Consider the following 22199-nt stretch of genomic DNA (forward strand, 5'->3'; position numbering starts at 1 on the left):
TTTAAATGAGCAGTTCAAAGGGGCTGTAGGGAGTGTGGGTTGGATTTGGGCTATTATTCCTTTAATTCAGACTGATAAACTGAAGTACATCATAGATGTCAAATTTTTTCTTCATATTTAGAAGGAAGATGTTTTCAGAGGAAAACCTGGTTCTGTAGTTGTGCTGTTGAACTGCATTTATAGTTTATGGTGGAGACTCATGACTTGGTGTATGAGAAAACATGTCATGTCACAATCACAGAATCTCCTGACTTGGAGATTCTGGATCAAGGAGTCTGACTCCTGGCCCTGCACAGGACACCCCAAGAATCCCACCTGAGAGCACTGTCCAAGCACTTCTTAACCTCATGTCTTTTACTGGAGTCTCACACTGTTGTTTTCTGGGATCAGGAACAAAGTCTTGCTTCAAGGCATCTCTTCCTCACATTCCCTGAGTGACTTTTACACTGGCAGATAGGGATAAGGGTAAGGGGAATGGTTTTAAACTAAGAGAGGAGAGATTTAGGTTAGGTGTTAGGAGGAAATTCTTCCCTGTGATGGTGGGGGGGCCCTGGCACAGGGTGCCCACAGAAGCTGTGGCTGCTCCATCCCTGGAAGTGTCCCAGGCCAGGCTGGACGTGGCTTGAAGGATCCTGGACTAGTGGAAGATGTTCCTGCCCGTGGCAGGACACTATATTGAGAAGGGGGACCTTCCAACCCAAACTGTTCTACACTGGATTTAACATACCTGTGGTTTTTGTCATGCATCAGCAGTTGAGATGCCTCAACAGATTTAATTTTCTTTTTCAACATGTGAGAAGTAAAATAAATAGGAAAGTAAACCCAGAAAGTTTGGAAGTGGTGTTTTTTTTTTATCCTGACCATAGGGCTGGTGCTGAGTGCCTCCAGGTTGTTGCCTTGTGTTTGGGTGGTTTTTGCAGGTTTATGCCCTGAGGTGATACCCACAGATGTCTGTTTTGATTCTCATTGCCTTGAAATCATTTTCAGCTGATCTTTAAAAAGTTAGAATTTGAAGATATTCCTAAATGGCTGACACGTTGTGTTCTTCAAATAATTTTCAAGTATCCTTTGCTGCCCTGGAAGAAATCATGGACATGTTTCTGAACATTTTAGGGTAAATTAACTCACTAGTAAGGGAAAAGAATTGGTTTATTGATTTTTTTTTTTTTTTGCAAGGTAACAATATGGAGATGCTGTGGCAAAGTGCTGAGCTCCTAGAGGAGCCCCTTCTGGCAGGCTCTCCCTGCAGAAGGTGTTGGGGAAGCATGTCACAACTTGAACAAACCCCAAAATAGCCATTTGCCACTGGACAGAGCCAGGTAGGACATGCTGAAGATCAGAGCTTTGTTTCTGGCTTTTATAACGTAGTGGTATTTCCCTTTCTTTGCTATTTAGAATTTTTACTGGTTTAAGGTGTTACAAGTCTCAGTTTTTCCTCCACCTGTCTTTACTGCTCACAGTATAACAAAAATAATTACTAAGATAAGCTTTTTTTCCTAGCTCTTAACCCTGGCTGGTTCTTTCTCTGTAAAACTCACTGCAGCTGTCCATATGTAAGGACTTTTGGTACTCAGTGGTAAAGTTAAAATCTCAATTTTCATGGATTGTTTTTAGTTTGTTAGGGAATTACTCACTGGAGTAATATAAGGAAGATAATGTGGAACCTAAATTAACTCAAGGATATACTAATATACAAACTATTAGCAGTGTGTTTTCTCAGGATTAATTGTAACTTTAAGCAATGCTCACATAGGAAGAGAATTAACAAAACCTTGTTTTTAAAACACATTTTTGGTGGTTGTTGCCACAAATATGGGATTTTCACATCACACCTGATTTATAGCTCATTTTTCAAGAGTTTGGAAGTTTATATTGTGGATATGGGAACACTAGGTTGGGACTTTGACTCTGAACTCAGTATTCTGGGCATTTTTCCTGGTTTATGCTAAGACCAATGTAGTATTTACATTGATCTTTTTATTTTTATTGGAAGATGCCACTATGAAGTGTTGAAATTGAAATGTCTTAAAAGCTGGGATCAAATCAATGCAACATGCTAATTTATGGACTTCAAATATTATGTCTGATCCCTTTTTGACCAAACTAGTTTCAGAGATGTGCAGCCATCAGCTTGTGTTGTGTAGCTGTGCTCTGTGTAACTTGAATTCAGTGCAGGTTTCTGCAGGGTACCAGCACCCTCTCGTGGGCTGTGTGATTGTGATTTGGGAATATTGTTTTAGAAAAGCCTTATCTTCACACTGGTAAGGCCCCATTAGTATTTTTTTAGAACTTGTCTGTTGAATTAAAGCTGTCTGTTCCTGGTGCTTATTCATGGAAATAAAACTGCTCACAGCATCCCTGTTATCCTGTATCCTCCTTAGAATCAGAATCACAAAATGGTTTGGGTTGGAAGAGACCTTAAGATTAGGGGTGTATGTGTTTTACCCTCCATCTGCCAGTTGTTTTCCACCCCACTGCTGGTAGTTGAGGGATTTTCCACTTTTGCAGGAGAATGCAGTCTGATGTCAGTGGGATCGAGAAAGTGGTGTTTGGAAAGGGGGTTGTTGTATGAGGGGCCTTTTATATGGATTAAAATCACTCCCTAAAAATAAAAACTGAAGATCTTAAAAAAAAAAAAAAAATCTTAACAAGATGAGAACTCTGGATTTGCTTTCAAGTTGGCTGTGATAGCACAGATGTTTATATCAGTTTTACACCATTATTTACTACATTTTTGCTGAACCTCTCTCTTGGTACAGATTGCAGATTGCAGATTGGGTTCTACTACATAACTGCTTGTACCTTAGGGATGTTTCTTCTGAAACAGTATTAGGCATCCTGAGTCTTGATTTCTTTTCTTAATTTTTGTTTTTCCAACCAGGAATGTCCAGAATGTCTTTGTTAGGGTAACAAAAGACTTGGCTCTGGGACTGTGTATCTGTAGTATGGACTATTTATTTTTAGAGAATCAGAAATGTGTCCCTTTTAAGGTCAGGAGTTGCTATTTGTAATGCACAAATTTTTAAAGAACAAACAATTGACTGGATTTCCTCTTCTTGCAGGTTGCAGAATCAGCATGTGTCTCCAATAACTAAAAAGGTAAGCACACTGTATTTGCAAACATGGAGCAGGATTCTTTGTTTTCTGATTGATTCATTTGGCTCATAACTTGGAGGAGGAGAAACTTCATTTTAATGTACTTGAACACTTATTTAGTACTTTCTTGTTTTATCTATAACTTTTATTTATGTTTGGACTCTAAATCCCTTCACAGTTATTGGATCAGCAGCTTGAAAATAGAGAGGATATTGTTTTACAAGTTGATATTACAAAAAGTTGGTTACCTTTCTGGGGGCAAATTTGTATCCAATGCATATTAATAAAGTAAATAGGCAGAACTGGCATGTAGGACTTGAGAGTTTGCAGAGTGTTTGAGCAAAGCTTAATAACTGATTTTGGTGGGAAAAGAGGAAATAAGCCCAAATTGTAAGTCTACCCCCTAATCCCAAGCATCAGCCTACTTCTATGACTGTTTTTTTTTTCCTTTTTATGAAACAGCTTCAAGATACCTGAATTTCTTTTAATCTCCTTTAAAACTATTTTAGATTTTTCTTCCAATTAGTGATTATTTTCCTTAGTGCTGGATAGCTGTATCAATTATCTTTTAAATGATATAGAAGATATTAATATTACTTACTGGGAGGTCCAGGCTGCTCAGTTTTTCACTCTGAATAGTTTCCACTTTTGTCTTGGTAGCACATCCTAAATACATTTCTGACAGTTACAGGTACTTGAGGAGTCCTTCAGAAAAAAAATACGTTAAAAAAGAGATGTTCAGTCCTAACAGAAACCTGGTAAGAAGGTTAGAGACAAAGGAATAAATCTGCAAACATCTTAAGTTATTTCTAATTGGGAGCAGAGCTCTAGAATTCCTTGTTTGAGGGAACAATAGATGCAACCTCAATAATTTCTTTAACAGCAGATGGTGCTGTTGGAATGGATTTAATCACCTGAGGAATAGACTCCAAGCTGACCAGTAAACTCCAGTATGAGGTTTATATCAGAGCTCTTGGGGTTCCCAGTATGCAGCCAGCAGCTCTGGGTCTGGAATTTGTGCAGAGCAGCTACTCAGTCTGTACTTTAGCTCCTACTAATTCTAGCAGTTGATGCTGATTTCTGTTCATTCTTGCTGAAGTACACAAAACTAAAAGGAAAACTGCTGTTGGCTTGTAATATTGTCCTTGTGCTTGAAAAATACCCCGCTTGCTTGTGGGAGCAAAAAATTTAAAAAATCTTTAAAAGCACTTAAAAAATACAGTGTATGAGTATTTCTTCAAAGAGTATGTAAAGTAAGCTGATAATGGGGGCCAAATCTATAAGTAAATGTGATTTTCAAGGATGTTTTGGTGCATGGAGATTTTCACGTGTTATCTATTTAAAAATTTATCATATGATAGGTGATGTGTATAAGTATACTTTATATCTATGCAAAATAGGGGCTGCAGCATGGCCTCGAGCCTCCCGCTGCCAGGGAACCTGATGAAAAGGGATTAGAGATGCCACAGCTACAGGGTCTCTAAATTGGGCTCACAAATCCTTCATCACAAAACTCCATCTATCACAAGTCATAAATCCATGGAATAATAGGCTTTGTTCCACTGGGCTAGGTGGCAGAGGGGAGGATTGGGGAGATGCTGAACTTTTCCATCAGTCTCGATGTGTTGTTTCTGATCTCACCTGGGTTAGTTTACCTCTGGGGTTTGGGTGGAATATGCTGGAGTTGTTCAGTGTCTCTGCATTCCTGGTTCAGGGATGCAGGTGAAATGGGAGTATTGGAGATGGGTAGGTCCCAAATTCCACCTGGGAACTGCTCTTTCTTTGGAGAGAAGGCAGCCCATTTTCTCCTTGATGCTCACTGGGTGTCAGATCTGTGAAATACAAGATGTTGTGGGATTTACTGCTTCCGGCACACACATTAACACTGAATGCCATAGTTCTGTTCTGTGTGCAGTATTTACTTCCTTGCACTTGGTTTTCAACCTGCTTTTGTCTAATCATGTGGACACTATAAGGTATTTAAGGATATTGAGTATTTAACTTCATACATATCTACAGGGTTGTTCAGCCTGGAGAAGAGAAGACTCTGGGATACCTCATTGTGACCTTCCAGTACCTAAAGGGGGCTTATGAAAAAGAGGAAGAGTGACTTTTTATGTGGAAAGATAGTGATAAAAGAAGAAGAAATAGTTGTAAACTATAAGAGGGAAGATTTAGATTAGAAGTTAAAAGGAAATTCTTCCCTCTGAGGGTGGTGAGGCCCAGAGAAGCTGTGGCTGCCCGGAATTGTTCAAGAGCAGATTGAACAGGGCTTGGAGCAGCCTGGTCTAGTGGAAGATGTCCCTGCCCATGGCAGGGGCTGGAAAGAGGTGAGCTTTTTAAGATCCCTTCCAACTCAAACTACTGGTCTATGATTTGGTTCTATGATATTTTTTATTTCCTAAAACTCTTGTTAATGTTACACCTGCAGCAGGTCACCAAGTTTCTCTCCCAAATGCACTGTGTATGTTCTTTAGGCAATAGTCAGATCTTAGAGATGATCTTCTCTCTTCAAAGCTGTCATCCTTCAAGGCCTTGTCTTAGGCCTCCTTCCTGAGTGTCATACCCCAGAGTCACTGCCTTGAGGAGCAGGGGTTGGTAGAGTTAGGAGCTGCTTTGGGGAGGAGAGCTACAAAGGTGACCTGAAGAAGTCTCTTTTCATTCTTCATGCCAAATCAAATCTCTTGACAGGTTAGGGCAGATAAAGTAATTATTAAGAGCAAAATCACTTTTGAGTTCAGATAGCTAATGCAGGAACTTGGCCCCCAGAAGGAAGGAGAAATGCACATTATTATGTATCTCAATCTTGGCCGTGCTGAGAACAAGGTGGTAAAAGTTTGAGCAGCTGGAGGAATTACGGTAAAGGGCTTGGTAGTTGCACAGGCTGTTCTTGCATTTTACAAATTGTTCTTTTTTCTCCAAGATTAAAAATGAATTCTCATCCCCCTAAGGGATGTTTTTTCCCTTTCTCTCTTTGTCAGTATTGCTGTTCCTTCAGAGCTGTGTAGATGTAGATACCTCACCCTCCATGTCCTTGGCCTATCACACACAGCTTATTGTATATTGAAATGTGAAACTTGGCTTGAAACTCTTAATTAGCATGCAGAACAGCACAGCAGATTAGGCACAGCACTGGTTTGGAGAGTTGCTCTTTGATGGGACTCATTTCCTCCTGATCTTAGTGGTGAACGTGTGACTGTGGCATGACTATTGCATTGGTGGCTTGTTCCTCCATGGTTAGTTCTTCTTTCTAAATTCAGTGTCAACTGAGCTCAAATGATCCTGTTGCTCTTTCTTCATTCTCAGAGAAGTAGTGTCTAATAACATGGATGCCGAAGTAGAACTTGAGTTCCTTTGAAGTGGGGAAGTTTGAAGCTTTTAGTGCTTAGGCTTCAGACAAAAATAATTAGTCACTCAGTCTCTGCTCTCCATCACAGTTTGGAGATGTAAAAGCTGTTATCTGGGATCTGGGGAATGAGTGCCAGCAGGTAGAGCACCCTGTTAGCACATCAACCCAGTTCTAGTGAGCTGGAGCATGTTGGCTTTGGTTAGTGAAGTACTCCTACTTTAAGATGCCAGTGGCAATGTTTTTCAAAAAATGCCAGCATGGATAGTTGTCAAAATATGATGGTGCATGTAAGTAATTTACCAGAGATGATCTAGATTCAGTCATGTGCTGTGTTCCTGATGTACTGAGAAATAAAGATCTGAGAACAGCTGGAAAATGCTTTTTTGTCCTGTGAGGTTTAATCTGAGGGCAGGATTAAAGAATAGCTGCAACTCTCAGCCTGTGCTGATGATATGTAGGATCTACAGGATCAACATATGTTTGTTGGTCACTCACATGGGAAAACAGGATGATACCACATTATCCCATAATGTCACACGTTACTTTTTAGTTTATGAAAAAGCTAGAAAATACCACAGGTGATGTTGACAATGGGAGGCCTCTTGCCCAGGCCTGATAGAAACCCCTGTATGGAAAATCTGTGACTAAAGTGTATTTGAGATTGGCATATTTATGTATTCCTGCTACTCCAGCTACATTCTGTGCCTTTTGAGGCAGTGTATGAAATGGGAACATGAGAAACAGTTGTAGAGGATGCTGAAGGCATCTTGTTTCATGCACTAGGCTGTATAAATATTTCCTTGCTTGTCTCTCCTTGTTTCTGAGCTACAAGACTGAAGAGTTGCCCTCCTTTATTAATAACAAAATAAAATTAATTGTGCCTTTCCACACCTAGCAGTGAGGATGCCTTTGATGTAGTCCTTCTCAGAGAATTGTCCTTCCTTGCCCTTTCTGTGTGACAAAGGGTTAATTGTCACATGTGCCTCTGGCAGTGGGTGAGGGTGAGCTGCATCCTCTGCTCATCTTTGTTCCCTGGACTGTGCATCAGTACACTGCAGGCTTCCAGGGGCTGGGCAGAGGAAGCACAGGAGAAGCCTCCTTTTGGGAATAGGCTGCTCCTGCTTTGGGAGGGGGTGAGGGGTGGCACAGGTGGTGGGGGGTGCATGGCATCACGTCAAGCCATGGCTCTGGGCTTGGGGAACCTCTGCAGCATGGCCCGCCTGCACTGGAAGCGCAGGAGGATGAAGCGATCTGAGAGGAAAGGTAGGGCTTTAATTTCAATGCTGCATTTCAGTGCTGGAACAAAGGAGTCATTGGAGGGGGGGTGGTGGTGGTGTAAATGTAGTTTTCAGGTGAGGATTGAACCTCTTTGGTAACTGCAGCTTCTGTGTTTGCACTTTGGATTCATAAGAAATCCAGTTTGTTGGAAATACTTTGAGCAAGATCCATTTCCCAATGTTTTATTTCACTTGATTTTCAAAGTTTGGAAGGAGAGGACTTTTTAACAAATAGGAAACTTCTCTAAAACTGCAGCTTTCTGACTTACACTGTTTTCTAATAGTTCTGTGACATCTCTCAGGTTAATGGGATTTTTTCCATATACGCCATTCATTGAATCTAAAGTGTTGTTAGGTGCTAAATTTCCCTTTCAAAATATATTTAGGTTTTCTCTCAGTAATGAGAATAAACCAAAATAACTCCTAAGGTCTTTCACAACTCTTTTTTGCATGCAGTCGATACCTAGGATATTGAAACAAGAAATGCAGGTTATCTCTAAGTCCTCATGTGCTGTGTGCTTGCTGTAGCTAACATTTACCTAAAAATCTCTTAAGTAGTCTTCTGTGGAAACAAAGGCAAGTTCTGTTGTGTTGGCTGCTGCATTTTTAAGTACTTCTGATGTTCTGTCTTTGGAGATACTCTACAGGAATTAAAGACTTTAAAACCAGGAGAGGATTAAAAGTGTACTTTTTCCTGGCTCCTCTTAAATTAGCATACATGGAGATACTGTTTTCCCATTTGATATGGCTGGCTTTTAATGCATCTAGGAAAAGAAAGGTTTTTGTAGTCAGAACATTTCAGGGTGTGCTGCTGTGCAGAATCCCTTGGCTTCAGTCAGTGCATTTAGGGTAAGAGCTGAGTGGAGGTTTATTGCTCTGTGTTATGAGCAAAAAACTCCCCTCTGCTACACCAGCATAGTGCAGTCAAACCCTCAATTTATTTTATCAGTATACCTGAGAGAAAACAGTCCCTGTAGCCATGGAGCTGGCTTCTTCCACAGCCCCATTCCTCACAGAACCTGCTGTAAATACACTGACCCAAATCACTTTGTATTTATGGCACTTATTACTGTTCTTGAAAGCTTTGTTAATCCATAACAGAAATTAAGCTTTTTCCTTTACTCTTACATTTTTTTCCCAAATAAAAGTTTTTTCCAGTGCTGAGAATGTTACTGTAGTTGTGTCCCTTATGCCATAGCAGGATTTTAGGAATGAAACTCAGGAATTTATCATACATACCATGGTGTCCAAGGCAGATGCACAGCTTCAGTGAAGTCCTTTTGGAAGGTTCAGATGCCACTGACCATTACCCAACCACATGTGGTGTCAGTGTCTGTAGGACCTGAGATGTTCCTGGAGGTCAGTTGCTAAACAGGTTACTTACAGGCAGTGAATGTGTTTATTAATGCAGTTTTGTTGCTTGAGTAAAAGTTTGGAAGGTCAAAGAACCCAGAAATGCTGTCCTCCTTCAAAGTGAAATGGTAACTGAATCACTGATGATTGCAGAAGTAATCAAGCATGCCTTGGCAAGAGGGGAAGTTTTTTGTAGTGAGCAGCCTGAGCTCAGAGTCCATTTGGTGAAAACATCTCCCCTCTCTTTCTGAGGGCATGGGTCCTATTTTATTTAGAAGGACTTTGAAAAACCTTTTTTCTTATTATCAAATCCTCTACCCTTGAAAACCAGGTGGGGAAAAAAAAATCCATGGATTACAGTGGGGGAGGAAGTTTGGAAGATAGATGTGTATACAGAGTACTGAGTTCCTTCTCTCTGCCCAGCTCAGTACTGTCCCCTACACATTATTCATAGAGATGTAGAATGTTAGGGGATTGAAATGGACCTTACAAATCATGGAGTCCCAGCTGTGGGCAGGGACACCTCCCACCACACCAGGTTGCTCAAGGCCTTATCCAGCCTGGCTTTGAACAGTGCTGGGGTTGGGGCATCTACAACATTTCATACTCTTTAAATATCTGATACATTTTCTTCCAAGTATTTTTGATTTGAAGTGGGTGGTTGTTAGAAATTAGTTGTAATGGAAATCAATTACTTGTATAAAACACACACAGTCTTTTAGTGCTTAGAGTGAGGGAGGCTTAGCTTTGAGAAGTGGGATGGAATCACCATCCCTGGAATTGCTCAGGAAACAAAACAGACATGGCATTTCATGCTTTGGTTCAGTGGACACGCTCATATTCAGTCAAAGGGTGGATTTGATTGTGAAGGTCTTGAAGTTAATGGTTCTGTGACTCTTACGTTCTTTACCAGAGTGATCTGCTGGTGCAGTTGTGGGGACTGGAGGGATGAGCTGAGCACTGCTAACTGTACTCATGCTTTTTTCAATAAGAAAGGATCAGGGAAAAAGTGATCATTCTTTATATGCCAAGAGTAGTCTAAGTCTCGTACACGTGTGGTTAAAGCTTAAAACAGAGAGCTTAGTGTCATTTGGCTGCAGTAACACTCTAGGATTGCATCTCTTAGGTGCCTTAGGGCTCTTCTGTCAACTGTCCTTGGCTGTTTATCTTCCTTGATGCTTTCAGAATCCGTTTCAGCACAGTTACTGAAATGATTAAAAAAAAAAAAAAAAAAAAAAGAAGGCAAGTGGAGTTTCTGTTTGCGTCTGCTTTTAGCAGATAGGAGCTTGCCTTTTCTCTCCTTCAGGCTGTGGGGTGAGGTGCTGAGCCCAGGCTGGTAACCCAGCTCCTCAGGAGAGTTTATCCATAGTGTGGAAGTGTGGGGCAGCTCTACAGCCTTTTTCACTTCTAGCTTGGCTCAGGGATGCTCACTGATCTCTTTGGCAGAAGTTAAACCAGGAATTTGTAAACTCCTTAGTCCTTGAGTACAAAGTGGTGCTGCAGGAGTAACTGTAGCCGGGCTGATGTGCTAATTAAGGTGATAATTATTTACAAGTCCTGTTGATTACAGTCAATTAATTTCCTCTTGTTACAGTGGAGTGTGCTGGTGTTGTGTCATGCAGACTGTCTCAGGGGTTGGGCACAAGGGGTTATAAGTAGATGGGGTGACATCAGGTGTGTGTTCAGTCCCTAGTGGGGTTCCACAGGGCTCTATCCTTGCCCTGTGCTCTTCAACATCTTCACAAACAGCCTGGAGGCAGGAATCAAAGGAATACTAAATAAGTTTGCTGCTGAGACTAAATTGAGACTAAATTGTTGACTCCCTCGAGGGCAGAGGGGCCCTATAGAGAGACCTTGATGAATTTGAGGGCTGGGCAGTCCCCAGCTGTAAGAAGTTTAATAACAAGGGCAAGTGCTGGATTCTGCACCTGGGGTAGGGCAACCCTGGCTGTGTGTATAGACCAGGACATGAGAGGAATGGGAGGCTGGAGAGCAGTGCTGTGGAAAGGGATCTGTGGGGTCCTGTTTGATGGCAAGTTGAGTAGGAGTCAGCAGTTCCCTGGCAGCCAGGAGGGACATCAGGCACAGCATCCCCAGCTGGGCAAGGGAGGAGATTGTCCCACTTTGCTCTGGGCTGGCATGGCCTCACCTTGAGTCCTGGGGACAGGTTTGAGTCCTACAATGTAAAAAAAGGACATGAAGCTGTTAGAGATTGTCCAAAGGAGTCTATCCAGAAAGTGAGGAGTCTGGAGGGGAAGCCATAGGAGGAGCAGCTGAGAGCACTTGGCTTGTTCAGCCTGGAGGGGACTGTGGGGAGACCTCATTGTGGTCTTCATCATCCCAGTCTGGCCTTTGGCAGACTGGGGCTGCATCTTTCAGTCACTGATGAACATCTCCGTTTTAGGAGGGATCTTTGGTCAGGATTTACCCAAACCGCCCAATGATAAGCCTGGGCTGCTGCTTTTAAACAATGTTTCAAACTTACTAACAATAAGTTTTAAACCTAGTAAGTTGTTACCTTAAAGCCTAAGTATCCCCCTCCCTCTTTTCCAGACAGAAGCCGTCTCCGCCAGGCAAGAAACCAGCAAAGATATTTCACAATGGATGTAGATGATGAAGAAAACATGAGTAAGATGTGTTTATTTGCATAGTAATAAACCCTCTAATAGTTTCTGAAAGTAATTTTTTTTCTCCCAAGCACAGGGGCAACTGCAAAGAAACTTCAGGTGCAGAAATGAAGATACTTTAAAATGCAGTGAAGAAGAGTGAATTGGAGCTTTTGCATTAAGTGTTTTTAAGATGCTAATATAGTTATATCTTCTGTATTATACTTTATACCTTACATTTTTTCCTACAGCAGCTGACTAATCAAAATATTCCCCTGTCTTGAACCAGCAGTGAAGAAGGGAGGGATGATATCAGTAGTGCCCATGCCAAGGGTAAAGTACCAGTAAGGAGTGAGGGGTGAGATAAAGGGGATGGAGTTGAAGAGTGTAATATAGAGGAGGGAGAAGAAAAAAGGAGAAAGGAAAAGGCAAAGCAGGAGCTTGAAAAGCTCTGTGCAGGGCTCACATGGGTTGTTTATTCTCTTTAGATGGTGATTGTCCCAACCCTGAGCTACTGAATTATTAAAGTGATTTTAAAGCACAAAAAAAGTCAAATAAAGTGATCATCTTGATGTGTACTTGATGTAGCCAAGTGTGTGAGACTTCTAACTCTGGGGTATAACTAAGATCCAATAACTTAGGAGAAAAGTATTCTCATTGAACTGTTCTAAACTATTTTTACTGTTATTTGCCTTTCAGCTGTCTCTTTTCCGTGATTCAGAGAACTGTTCTGTTGCTGCTGTGCTGTGCCTGACTGTAAATAATTGTACATTATGTTATAACAAATGTGTTTCTTTTTCCCCCAAGTGACAGTGGCTTAAGAGTGCATCTGGCAAAGGTGACAAAGCCCAAAACAGCTTTGGAGCAGAAGAGTTGTAGTTCAGTCTGGAGGAGTTACAGAACAATTTCAGAGGGAGATGAGGAAGTTAGATCATTATTTTAAAATAAACCAGTCAGACCCAAAACAAACATCCTCTCCCTCAAAAAACCCAAAACTGAAGCAAAAAATATTACCTGAAATAGAATTAATCTTTTTTCCTTAGTGAAACAATGAACTCAACTGCAATGTGCTTGGTATAATTTTCTTTTCCTTGATATGTAACAAATTACTTCACATGGATATTTTAACTGTTTCTAAAGGTGGCTTCCCTACAGAGGCCTTCAAAAAGTGTAATTGGATAAGTCTCATAATTTTTTTTGATAAAACCTCCCATTTCTCAGTAATGGTATATCTGAGCATAGAAGGTGCCTGCCTGAGCTGTAGAAATATAATCTCTTTATAGGGGCATTCTTTAATTCTGTGTCATTAAAAAAAAAAACAAACACTAAATTTTTGTCTGCTTCTGGGCTTTTTTGTGTGTTAATGCATCAATACATGAAACCATTCAAGGAATTTGTTGTTTTGTCAGGAGCTTGGCCCCATGGAACTGTTTAGGGAATGCATTTGTATAACTTCAGTTTTGAGATGTCAGAACCTTGGCTGAGCCCAGTTCATATAAAGTGCAGGATGACCTTCATCATGAATTTGAAATACTAAATTATCTCATTTGGGGAGGTCAGAAATCAAAGTTTAAATTCTTAAGTTCTTTGCTTTGATTTGTGCAGAGATATAATTTTTTTGACTTTTTAGCTCTCTTTACTTTTATATCTCTTATAATTGTGAAGTGGCATGTTAGAAGTTGCCTATTTAATTTTTTATTATTTTATGTAACTGCTTTTGGGGAAAGGTTCTTCAAGGAAAGGAAGGTGGGCTATGCAGTCTTTGTAGCCCGTGGTTGCATAAAAAGAATTTCTCTGCAGAAGCCAGAATTAAGTTGATATTTTTTCTTTTTTTTTTTCTTTTTTTTTCAGATGAAATATAAGGCAGTGATGATGTCTTACATTAATAAATTAATATCCCTGAGAAAATAGTGTTTCAGACTTGAATTTTTAGTGTTTTCCTTCTTTATCCTTTGGTCAAAGAGATGCTACAAGATATTTGGGGGAAGAGATGGTTATTTAGAATGTTTTTATTTGTTTTTTGTTGTTTTGCATGGCTGGTGTGTCTGCAGCACTCTGAACACTTGGAGCACAAGCATGTGACTCTCCTGACCTCTATCTTTGATGTATTTACTCCTTTTTCTAAAAGATGCTCTGAAGAGAGCATGTGTTTTTTTCTGCTTGTTTTTAAATGAAATAAATGACTTAATTAGAATTTCCCCAGGCCACTAAATGAGAGCAGCAGTATAAAGGGTAGCTAGAATCATCTTTTGATTCAGCTAAGAGTTAAATTTAATTAATTGTGTTCCAGAGCAGGGGGAATGTTGTCTTTCAGCAAGCAGGTAATGGAAGGTCCCCAATGGATAAAGCATCTTAATGGCAGACACTTTTTAATTACTGGGAATAAACTCAAAAATAAACCAGCATGTCCACATGGAAGATTTATTTCTTTATTGGCATGAAAAATTCCCCATTACTTTTTCCTGGTTTGAGTGTTCAGTTGAAATCTGGGGGGCAGAACTGACCTTCTGCTGAAGTTGGTGTCAGCTATGATTTTTTACTAAGGTAGCCTCCACAGATATAAGTCAAATATCTAGTTGAAGCTGCCACATATTTTTAATTACTATACACCAGTCTCATGAAAAATATCCAGTTTTTAAATCGTGGGTTGTATAAATGTTTAAGAAAACAGGATCTCAGTCATCAAGTGTTTATGTATGTGCTATTGCTGCTTTAAAGCCATAAATACACAGCAGATGTGATAGACTTCAAAGGGCTCTCTAAAGCATTCATTCCTTGAAGAATTCAATTTAAAGATTGGAAATATTAGAGATTTCTGTAAAATCATGCACAACATGGGATGTTTAATATTAGAATCATCAAACTTTAGAAAATAGCAAATAAACCCCAGTAGATGCAGTAAGAGTAGCAGGTGGAGGATCAAAGAAAGCAATGGGAGATGTTTTCATGCCATTTGTGATGAAGTGGTGAAGCACCTTGCTCAGGACATCGTGGATGCCATGGGTTTATGGGATCTTTAAAAGCCATTAGAAAACACTTTTTGTGGAAAAAAAGTACATGTGGCTCCCTGCCATGGTCTCTGGGAGAGCCCAGAGCTGCGAGGCTGCTCTGGGGAGGGTCACTTATGTCCCTGGAGGACACTTATGTGTCTTACGCTCCTCTCCCCTCCTCCTCCTTGGTGGCCCTGTCACATGTGGGGAGCTGGGCAAGGTGAGGAAGAGCCAGGAGGGCCATTCCTAACTTCCCTGGAAGGGTGGCATGCCTGGAAAAGGCATCCAGGGAGAGGCTTGGCTGGAGGAGTTACTCCATGTGACTCTAAGATTAGCGGTGACGTCTCTGACTTGAACAGGTTATGTTTTGACTGACCTTCCCAAGCCCTCAGGTAATCAGAGAGCCTCAGCACTGCTGGGCTGGACAGGCTGACAAAAAGGACCAAAAGCACACCTTCACCCTCGAGAGAGGGAGGGACCTTTCCTTGCAGCCCAGCAACTCTGTGGGTTGAAACAAGCACAGGTCCTTTTGGTTTGCACGGAAAGTCTTTCACTTTCCATCACAAACTTGGAATTGGATCAGCTCCACAGTTACCTCCTCTCTGGTCTCTTGGTTTGACTCAGGATTAGCTCCCTGTCTTCTTCTTCTCCAAGTTTCTACAACTTTGCAGGTTCTCCAAAGCTAACAAAGGAGTAGTTTTCTTCCTTTCTCTCTTAATGAGACAAGGTAAGCCTGCGAGTTTATTTCCTGCTCCCTACAAGTCCCTCCTCTCTGTCAGGACATCAATTCCCCTGCCTGACAAAGGAGTTCCTCCAGCTGCCATGCTTCCATGCAAAAGTTTTTGTTGTTCAGCTGAAGTCTGTTCAACACCTCTTTTCCTCCTACAGGCATTGGTAGTGGTTTTCATATAAAAAGAAATGAAACCAGAGGACATTAATTAGTGTAAACTCAGTGATTTCTGTTTAGCCTGAAAGTCTTGGTGGTTGGTAGCAAATACCTGGTGCCACCAGTAAGGGCAGTGTTTTGGATGAGATGTAAGAAACTCGCTGTAAGGAAAGATTTAAAAATTTCCTCCATTGTCCTTAGATTCCTCCACATAAATACATATTTTTATAAAGAATATATGTGTGAACACTGTGTATTGACAGTTGCGGCCCTATAGCCTTCATTCTCCAGGCAATATGTTTGTTACTGAACAAGAGATACTTGATTATATCTAGCAGATTTCTAGCAGTGAAATGCTTCAGAATTTTGACTCTTGACAGAATTTAATTGACTTAATTGTACGATCAGTACTATACAATTCTTTATTGTGCTGCTGTGATTTAACAAAATGTGTTTCTACTTTGGCTTTTTCTTTTGATCTTTTTTTTTCCCTTCCTTTTTTTCTCTTTGAGCACCGAAAGGAGTAACCTATCGAGCTTTTGCTGGAGGATGTTATAAATGAAAATTTAGTAACCATTCCATCAGCTTTGTAACCTGGGTGAAGTGATGTGTGCATGGTAGGGGATTCTTAGGAAGGACTGAAAGTGTGACTGGAATTTGTCACTGTGAAGGAGAGCTTCCACCTGGTTTGCTCTAATTTCAATGACCATTTACCACCTTGAGTCAGTGTAGATGTAATGATGATACATTGAAGTTTTGGAACAGGAGAGTTAAACATACTTGATCTATTACATTTGCCTTTTCATTCAAAATGCCAGTACAAAGCACAAATAGGTAATTTCCTTAGTTTCTTTATCAGGGTGAAAATGAGGTCTTTGAACTTAGAGCAAATTCAATTCCTTATGTATAGCTCTGACGTATCATTGCCACAATTTACATTTTCGAAAATGAATCATTAAATTAATACTATATTGTCTTCCCTGCCCTCCCATTAAAATATTATCACAGTGAGTGTGCAGCTTTTGTCACACTTCTATTCTACATAGCCTTAGAGAGGATCTTTAGTGATTTTGGGATTTGTAACTCCAGGACAGCAGTTTCCTTGACAAGGAATTATGCTTATAAATGATGAATTGGAGATTTTTTTTGTAATAGAAGGCTGTGTGGAAATATATGGTCTTGTGGTCCTGCTGGAACAGTGGGCAGCTGTAGTTCCTGACAAAATTGGGATGAGGTGAAATGAATGTTTAGAAAAGGCATAAAAAATCACTGAATTTGAAAAATATGGAATAGCTAAAGAGAAACAAAAGCATTCAATAGGTAATCATGGTACCTGCCAAAGAGCTGCCTAATTTTTCATTGTTCTGAACGAAGGTTTTATTTATGTAGTTTTTCAATTTAAGCAACTAAAATCACTGCAGGGTCAAAAGTAATGTGACTAAACTGATAATAAAATAGAATTAAATAGCTCAGAGTTGTGGTCTTAGGCCTCCATTTTTACTTTACAAATGGTAGTTGCTTGTTTTGTGGACATATGTTGCTATGGCTTATATTGTTGATTTAAAGATTTTTGAGGCTAAATATAACTTAGAAGTACAAGTTTTGTTCCAGCATAATTAAAACGAAGAAAAAAAGTTGTAGTGATTTTTTGCTGTGCAGTTGTATCAGGTGTGTGGTTTGAAGATTGAGTATGTTGTTTCTTGAATTATTGAGAGGTTGTGTTACATTATCATCTCCAGTTGCATTGCAAAAATATTTAACCTGTGAGCACACATCACTTAACCAGTTACAAAGAGAGATAAAGGAATCTATAAATTTTGCATTTACAAGATCCTGCACCGAAGGCATTGTAAGTTACTCTTTCTGGGCACCGCAGGTTCGAGCAGCACCGACATTAAAGAAAATCGCAATGTGGACAACGTTCCCCCCAAGGACAGCGCCGGGCAGGGCCTTGGCGAGGGGACCCCGCTCTCCAACGGCGGTGGCAGCAGCAGCAGGAAGAGACCTCTGGAGGAGGGCAACAATGGCCATTCCAAATTTCGCCCCAAGAAGAGGAAGAAAACGCCCGGCCCCGTTCTGCCAAAGAACGCCCTGATGCAGCTTAACGAGATTAAACCCGGTTTACAATACAAACTCCTCTCCCAGACGGGGCCGGTCCACGCCCCCATGTTTGTGATGGCGGTGGAAGTCAATGGGCAGGTGTTTGAGGGGTCTGGCCCAACAAAAAAGAAAGCCAAGCTTCACGCTGCCGAAAAGGCTCTGCGCTCCTTTGTCCAGTTCCCAAACGCCTCGGAAGCCCACCTGGCCATGGGCAGGACTCTGTCGGTCAACACAGACTTCACATCTGACCAAGCCGATTTCCCCGACACCCTTTTCAACGGCTTCGAGACGCCGGTCCCTTCTGACGCTTCCTTTTACCTGGGCTCCAACGGGGACGGCTCCTTTGGCTCCGGCGGGGACTACGGGTTGCCGTCGTCTGCCGTAGCCAGCAGCCTTTCCCAGTCGCCTCTGCCCCCACCCTCCCCCTACCCCACGGCCAGCGGGAAGAACCCCGTCATGATCCTCAACGAGCTGCGCCCCGGGCTGAAGTACGAGTTCCTCTCGGAGAGCGGAGAGAGCCATGCCAAGAACTTCGTCATGGCTGTGGCGGTGGACGGTCAGACTTTCGAAGGCTCGGGAAGGAACAAAAAGCTGGCAAAAGCTCGGGCTGCTCAGTCAGCCCTGGCATCCCTGTTTAACATGCAGCTGGACCAGACCCCATCTCGCCAGCCCATTCCCAGCGAGGGGCTCCAGTTACACTTGCCACAGGTGAGAAACCCTTCGGGTGTTGTGGATGGCTTTGGGTAATGACCAAGAGGAGTCAAATTGGGTATTGCATCAGTTTGAACAGCATTTCTGCTTCTGTAGATATGTGTGTCTATATATATATGTGTGTATGTATATCTGTATTAGGTGATTTATACAGTTACAGCTTCTGGCAGTTTGTATTCTCTTGCACAGAGAAGAGGCTTTGTTTCTGATGTTTTCAGCCTTGACCATGTTGTGTAAGAGAGCACCAGTGCCAGCTTGAATTACGGTTTGTGCTGGGGAAAGATTGAATCTCATCTTGCTCGTCTCAGGCAGCAAGACTTAGATGGAGTTCAAGTGAGAATTACTGCTTTAAGTGAAGCTGTTATTTGATACAACAGTTTTTAGCAGAGAAGAAAATCATTCTCTCCTGCCAACAGAAATTGTTGTGAGTCAAGGTCAGATTAAGTGAGGCTGTTGCAACTGCCACTGATTTCCATGTGCATGTATCCATGGATGTGTGGTTAAATGGCTCTCATCTGAAGGGTTGTGCTGTAGGCAAGCGAATTAATATGCATGTGGAAGTTACTTAGGCAAGTAAATCTGGCTGAGAAATAATTTAAATCAAATAGTTCATGAACTAGGAAAAGTATCCAACATACTGGACACAGATCAGAAATTTGAAGTCACTAGAATGGAGTAATTTTGAGGGTTTTTTAATGCAGAAAAATTCTCCCCTCTTTTCTTGTTTTTGTTTCTTCCCAGTCAAACTACACTAATAATTGATTACTGTCTTTCTACTGCATCTCTTGGGTCTTTTTAATGACATTATATGCCCTAAATCTAAATTAAAATCTTTGTCTGTGAATTCTTCTGCAGCTTTCTGTTTGAGAATTTCAAGGCTTTGACCTTTTCTATCTCAAAACCATTGTTCTAGATTTCATTAAAATTCTAACATAATGTGGGGTCAAAGAGTATAAGTAAATGTGACTGTTTTGAGTATGTTGTTTGCTCAAAATATATGATCATTATGCATATTTTATTACTTCCCATATGGTTTCATTTTAATCTTGCACAATTACTGTGTTACTGAAAAATGTTTTCTTCATTTTCAAATCCAGGATCGTGCTGGTTTGGGTAGTTACAATGTCTTCAGTAGATTCAGTGATTTTAGACTTGGATCTTTGCTTTTAAAAGTAGATTTGACCCCAGACACCAAAAAAATTTCACTGTTAGTAATTCATGTGTTTTTAGTTCTTGCATCAGTAAAATGGTGAAAACTGAAACTGGAAGAGGAAAGTGTGAAAAACCCAAGCTGAGCTGGGAAAAAGATGGTACATGGGTGCTGCCTCATTTAGACCCTATTTCAAGTAATTTTTTTATTCAGGGGCTTTTGATCAGCTTGTCATCAGGATGTCATCGAGCATTTCACTGTGTTGCTTTGCTTTGAATTTTAATTAGCTGTTACTGGAATTACATTAGATCTTTTACATATTAGTAATTTTGGTCTAGTGTGTATTTAATGATTTAAGCATTTGTGCTGTTTTCAGGTCGTGCTTGATTTATCTTCTAAAAGAAGTCTGTGAGTTGTTTAATTATTTTAGACATTGTTTACTGTGTAAAAAAGTGTTAAATTCAGAGATAATCCTAAAGTGGGTGAAATCACAAAAACTGGAGAGTGCAGGAATGATGTAAATGAGGATAGGATTTGATACAACCAGTGGAAAAAATATTGGGTTGGAAAAAATGAAAGCTACAAATATGTGAGGGGAGGAAAAAATCAAATACTAAGTGCTTAGGGGAAATAAAAGTAGTGCAGTGTGGTTTTGCCAGTGAAGATGGAATTGACTGTTGGGTGGCAGGTCCAAACCTGCCTGTAGGTCATTTGTGGTGGGAAGAATGGAGTTGAGAGGAGAGATGTTCCCTGTGATGGTGGTGGTGGTTGTGAGTGTGGCTGGATGTCTGTCTGTGACCCCAGCAGAGCTGCAGGTGCCCCAAAGAGAGTTAAAAGCAGAAACACAGGTGCAAGGTATCAAATGGTACAGAAGGGTTGCTGCAGTCAAAAATGGATTGTTGTGAAATGGGTGTGACAATAATCTTATGGTCTGTACAGGTGGTTATTGAGGTGCTGATGCTGTGGTTCAGTTCAAGCTTGTCTGCTTGCCCACAGCTTGGTCTCTTGTCAGGGATGAAGGAAGGTTCCCTGCAGTGAGGAACATCTCTGTTCTGGGAAAATGAGTTAAACTGAGGAGCACACTCAATGTGTGCCTCAGAGTGGGTAGAAATGTCCCAGTGAAAAACTCAGCAGTTGTGCATTTAGCACCTGGCAGTGTGTTGGTATTGAACAGATTGTCACACTTGCTTTAGAGGAACTTGCCTCTCCAAAACAAAGAAAATATTTTTATGGTTAGCTCTGCTTTGTGAACTGATTAAAAAAAATTAAACAATCACAAAATTATTTGGGTGTGAAGAAACCTTAAAGATTATCTTATTCCCACCCCCTGCCATAGGCACAGACACCTTCTGCTATCCCAGGTTGCTCCAAGCCCTGTCCAACCTGCCCTTGAACACTTCCAAGGATGGGGCAGCCACAGCTTCTCAGTGCCATGGCCTCAGCACCCTCACAGGGAAGAATTTCTTCCCAATATCCCATCTAATGCTGCCCTTTGTCAATGGGAAGCCGTTCCCCCTTCTCCTTCTCTCCAGGCCCTTGCCCGAAGTCCCTCTCCAGCTCTACAGGCTCTGGAAGGGCCTCTAAGGTCTCCCTTGATCCTTCTCTCCTCCAGGTGAACACCCCAGCTCTCCCAGCCTGTCTCCAGAGCAGAGGGGCTCCAGCCCTTGGAACATCTTGGTGGCCTTCTCTGGAGGGGTCTCACACCTCTGTCAAAGATGGCATGGTGCTGTCCCTAAAAGAAGTTCTCAGGCCAGTACCAAATGCTTTGGAGTAAAACTGAGAAAAGAACATGCTGGTAGCAGTAATTCCCAGTGTATGCTTCAAACCTTCAGCAGTCCAGGCTGCTGGTGTCACTCAAGGAAAAGTTTTCCATCAGACAGTGGGATCCTGCTGCTTGGAGGTATCACCTCTTCAGGCCACTCATGGCTTATGTTAGAAAGCTGATATGGAGGTTTTCCTAATGTTATTTCCTCAAACTTTTTACTTAAAAAGATAACTGATTAGTCAAGTTGTGCAGAGAGCTGGAAATTGAAATCGTACATATTGAAGCTTAAATACAGTTACTTAAATTAGAAAGCTTGACTGTGGTGAGAGAAAGCAAGTTGTGCTACACAAGTGAGCAGTATAGCTGCAAATGAGATCAGTTTGAAAAACATCACCAGAGAGAGTATTTTTAATCATTCACCTAATTCAATTTATCCTTTCTTCTTGTTGTGGACAGATTTTGAACAAAAGGTTAAGCAGGAGAAATGGGGTGAGAAGCAGGGGCAAGGAGAAGTATAAAAAATTACTCAAATTTATAAAAGATACACAAATAATAACACGATTGGAGATCTGGGAAAGCTGCTTCTGCAGAGGTACTGAGGAGTTCTAGGCAGTTGGCTACAGTGGATTGCTGAGTGTATACAGGAGAGTAAGAATGAGATGGATTCAAACCTGGGAAAAAGATAATATTGAATATATTTATGGGAATATAATGAATTATATGTTGGAATAATTGCTGAGGAATTGGAAGAAATATACAAGATACATCAGTATAAGCAGTGAAAGACTCTACAACCAGGCAGAAGTTTCTTTAAGTCATTACAGGAAACTTCTCTGAATTGTGTGTGCTGGTCACTGTTAAAGGGGAGGACATTGATTTTACCTGCAGTGGGAAGTTCACATAAGCCATAAACTGT

General features: G+C 41.0%; 1 protein-coding gene across 6 annotated transcripts in view; it reads left to right on the forward strand.

Moving 5' to 3' along the window:
• The window catches only part of ADARB1 (adenosine deaminase RNA specific B1), a 61185-nt gene that overhangs the window by 15875 nt on the left and 23111 nt on the right, over positions 1–22199 (forward strand). For 4 of the 6 annotated variants that reach the window (XM_053982505.1, XM_053982508.1, XM_053982507.1 and 1 more), the window contains exons 2-4: positions 3063–3099; positions 11629–11703; positions 17434–18365. In XM_053982505.1, coding sequence (XP_053838480.1) covers positions 11676–11703; positions 17434–18365 — 960 coding nt within the window. In that variant the 5' untranslated portion in view covers positions 3063–3099; positions 11629–11675. Of the gene's footprint in view, positions 1–1176; positions 1320–3062; positions 3100–11628; positions 11704–15373; positions 15399–17433; positions 18366–22199 lie in introns of those variants that run through there. The other 2 variants (XM_053982506.1, XM_053982510.1) reach the window with 2 other exon arrangements.

Source organism: Vidua macroura, chromosome 7, assembly GCF_024509145.1.
Source record: "Vidua macroura isolate BioBank_ID:100142 chromosome 7, ASM2450914v1, whole genome shotgun sequence".
NCBI lineage: Eukaryota > Metazoa > Chordata > Aves > Passeriformes > Viduidae > Vidua > Vidua macroura.